General features: G+C 49.1%; 1 protein-coding gene across 1 annotated transcript in view; it reads left to right on the top strand.

Moving 5' to 3' along the window:
• Positions 1-800: 800 nt before the first annotated feature.
• Positions 801-3,790, top strand: part of LOC107113626 (DENN domain-containing protein 1B-like) — a 59,432-nt gene continuing 56,442 nt past the window's right edge. The window contains exon 1 of the mRNA XM_015414970.1: positions 801-869. Coding sequence (XP_015270456.1) covers positions 853-869 — 17 coding nt within the window. The 5' untranslated portion in view covers positions 801-852. The remainder of the gene's footprint in view (positions 870-3,790) is intronic.

The raw sequence follows: 3,790 nt of genomic DNA on the forward strand, positions 1-3,790 counted from the left end.
GTATTGATAAGGATGTTTATTTCTCCAGTGATATTTATTCGTTGGCTAATTATATTTATTTGTCTAAGAGAGAGAGAGGGAGCGCGGTAGAAAGAAAGAATTAAAGAAGTGGATAGAAAGGGCTGACAGTGTGCAGTGGTTAAGTGCACGGACTCTGATGTGGGAGAACTGGGGTTTGATTTCCCCACTCCTCCACATGCAGCTGTTGGTGTGACCTTGGGTCAGTCACAAGCTCTTTCAGAGCCGTTCTCTCAAGAGCAGTCCTCAAAAGGGATCTCTCAGCCCCACCTACCTCACAGGGTGTCTGTTGTGGGGATGGGAAGGGAAAGGAGATTGTGAGCTGCTCTGAGATGCCTTCAGCTAGTTTCCTGCAAGCAACGCAGTCTACAGAGGGGACGCTTACCAGAATACTTGCACTGCTCAACAGCGCTTCCCGGCAGCACAGTGGGAGAAGCTATTGAAGAGTTGTGCCTGGCCAGCCCGGGCAAGTCCGGGCATGTCAGGCTGAATACATAACACCTCCCATTCTCAGAGTTTGGAGTCGATCCCAAACTCTGCTTGGCCCTCCGAGGTCTGGGGGGGGGGGACGCGTTCAAGTGAGCGAGGAAGGCAGACTGCAAAAGAAGCCGAGAAAGGCACAAGCACCTCTCTCTCCCCACCCCCACCGCGCCCCACAGCCAAGGCCCAACCAGACCTCGCACTTCCTCTAACGAGAAGCCACACAGGAAATCCATTTTTTGAAATGCACCAGACGCTTTTCGGTCCTCAGCCCTCTTCTGTGCGGATGGAGAGAAGGGCTGTCCGGTTTGGGGCCTCCACAGGTTGACGATGTGACGGAAGGAGCCGGGGACCATGGGGTCGCGCATCAGGTGAGCCCCCGTAGGTCCGCCGCTGTGAGCCACAGGATGGTCCCCCGTTTCTGCCCATCGTGCCTTTTTGGCAGGGCGGAAACTGGAAACCACATCGCCGGCCCCGGGGATGGAAGGAAACCCGAGATACTTGGTCTCGCCCGGGATTTGAGGGTGGCTGCACCCGCCAGGTCTCTTGCTTCAATTAGGCACTGCGTATCTGGTGTCCCTGACAATATTCCTGTCCCAAGCCTGGATCGCTTGTTGAGGCTCAGCTGCCTTCTGGAGGCCCAAGAGCCTCCTGCAGAAAGGAGGCCTCCCCGCTGAGCGCGTGTTTTGGCCAAGGGAAGCACTCTTGGAAATTGCAGAGTGGGATTCAGCTGCTGCGGTGGCGGCAACCAGAAGAAGAAGAAGAAGAGATTGGATTTATACCCCACCCTTCACTACCCAGAGGTGTCTCAGAGCAGCTTATAGTCTCCTTTCCCTTCCTCTCCCCACAACAGACACCCTGTGAGGCAGGTGGGGCTGAGAGAGCTCTTTTTCAAGGACAGCTCCTATCAGAACTACGGCTTGCCCAAGGTCATCCAGCCAGGTGCAAGTGGAGGAGGAGTGGGGAATCAAACCCGGTTCTCCCAGATTAGAGTCCGCACATTTAACCACTACCAGGGGTCATTTTCTAGAAAAAGAGGTGCAGGAGCTCATTAGCATAACTCATTAGCATAACTTATTTGCATATGCCACACACCCTGACATCACCGGACGTGTGTCAGAAGGCAACACCCACCGCTCAGGCTGCACTGGACTGTTTTGGATTGCCAGCTATTGGGGGGGGGGGAGAGACCAAAGTTCCCTCTAAGCTATGGAGCCCTGTGAGCAAAAATTCTACTTTGTGAGCTATTGGCATTAAAGTTGTGAGCAGGAGATTTGGCTGCTGTATAAATTAGTTTGTTCTGGAGCCATCCTTCCTGAGCTAAGACAAAAATGTGTGAGCCAGAGGCTAAAAAACTGTGAGCTAGCTCACACTAACTCAGCTTAGAGGGAACACTGGGGGAGTCGTGCAGATCTGTCCTCACAAAGATCTCCTTACAAAACGTGCAGATCTCCTTACAAATGTAATCTTTCCTTAAAATCTGCCTCCATTCCTGAGGACTGGAAGGTAGCTAATGTCACTCCCATCTTTAAAAAGGGTTCCAGAGGAGATCCGGGAAATTACAGGCCAGTCAGTCTGACATTGATACTGGGTAAGTTGGTGGAAACTGTTATTAAGGAAAGAATTAGTAGGCACATAGATGAACAAAACCTATTGAGGCAGACTCAGCACGGTTTCTGTAAGGGAAGATCTTGTCTCACTAACCTGTTAATGTTCTTTGAGGGGGTGAACAAACATGTGGACAAGGGGGATCCAATAGATATTATTTACCTTGACTTCCAGAAAGCTTTTGATAAAGTTCCTCATCAAAGGCTCCTAAGCAAGCTCAAAAATCATGGGATAAAAGGACAAGTCCTTTTATGGATCAAAAACTGGCTAATTAATAGAAAACAGAGAGTGAGTATAAATGGGCAGTTCTCCCAGTGGAGGGGGGTAAGCAGTGGGGTACCACAGGGATCAGTACTTGGTCCACTGCTTTTTAACTTGTTCATTAATGATTTGGAGTTGGGAGTAAGCAGTGAAGTGGCTAAATTTGCGGATGATACAAAGTTGTTCAAGGTGGTGAAAACCAGTGAGGATTGTGAGGCACTCCAAAGGGATCTGTCAAAGATGGGCAAGTGGGCGTCAACATGGCAAATGGGGTTCAATGTGGCCAAGTGCAAGGTGATGCACATTGGAGCCAAAAATCCTAACTATAAATACACGTTGATGGGGTCTGAACTGGCAGAGACTGAGCAAGAGAGAGATCTTGGAGTTGTAGTGGATAACTCACTGAAAATGTCGAGACAGTGTGTGACTGCAATAAAGAAGGCCAATGCTATGCTGGGGATTATTAGGAAGGGTATTGAAAACAGATCAGCCAATATAATAATGCCCCTATATAAATCAATGGTGAGACCTCATTTGGAATACTGTGTGCAGTTCTGGGCACCACACCTTAAAAAGGATATTATAGCTTTGGAAAAAGTGCAGAAAAGGGCAACTCGAATGATAAAAGGGTTGGAACACTTTCCCTATGAGGAAAGGTTAAAGCGCTTAGGGCTCTTTAGCTTGGAGAAAAGACGACTGAGGGGTGACATGATCGAGGTTTATAAGATTATGCATGGGAAAGAGCAGGTAGAGAAAGAGGTACTTTTCTCCCTTTCTCACAATACAAGAACCCGTGGGCACTCCATGAAATTGCTGAGCGGTCGGGTTAGAACGGATAAAAGGAAGTACTTCTTCACCCAAAGAGTGATTAACACATGGAATTCACTGCCACAGGAAGTGGTGGGTGCTACAAGCATGGACGGCTTCAAAAGGGAATTAGATAAGCATATGGAGCAGAGGTCCATCAGTGGCTATTAGCCACAAGGTATAGCTAGGGGCTCTGGGGCAAGTGATGCTCTGTCTTCTTGGTGCTTGGGGGGGGTCAACAGTGGGAGGGCTTCTAATGTCCTGGCCCCACTGCTGGACCTCCTGATGGCACTGGTATTTCTGGCCACTGTGTGACACAGAGTGTTGGACTGGATGGGCCTTTGGCCTGATCCAACATTGGCGTCTCTTATGTTCTTATGACAAGAAAACACAAACCATTAGCAGCTCTTTCCTCTAGGTAGTTGGTGGGTTCATATGTACTTGCTCTCCTACTACAGAGGCCCTTCTTATTGCAAGGAGTTACAAGTTCCCAATAGCTGTGGGTTGGGTCAAGTGGGGTGTCCTGTATCTTGCTCATAATATATTGCCAAGGCAGTTGACAATTTGGATGGTGTAGTATAGTGGTAAAGTGCATGGACTCTAATCTGGGAGAACC

This window comes from Gekko japonicus, unplaced genomic scaffold (assembly GCF_001447785.1).
Source record: "Gekko japonicus isolate JY-2015 unplaced genomic scaffold, Gekko_japonicus_V1.1 scaffold4345, whole genome shotgun sequence".
NCBI classification, from domain to species: domain Eukaryota; kingdom Metazoa; phylum Chordata; class Lepidosauria; order Squamata; family Gekkonidae; genus Gekko; species Gekko japonicus.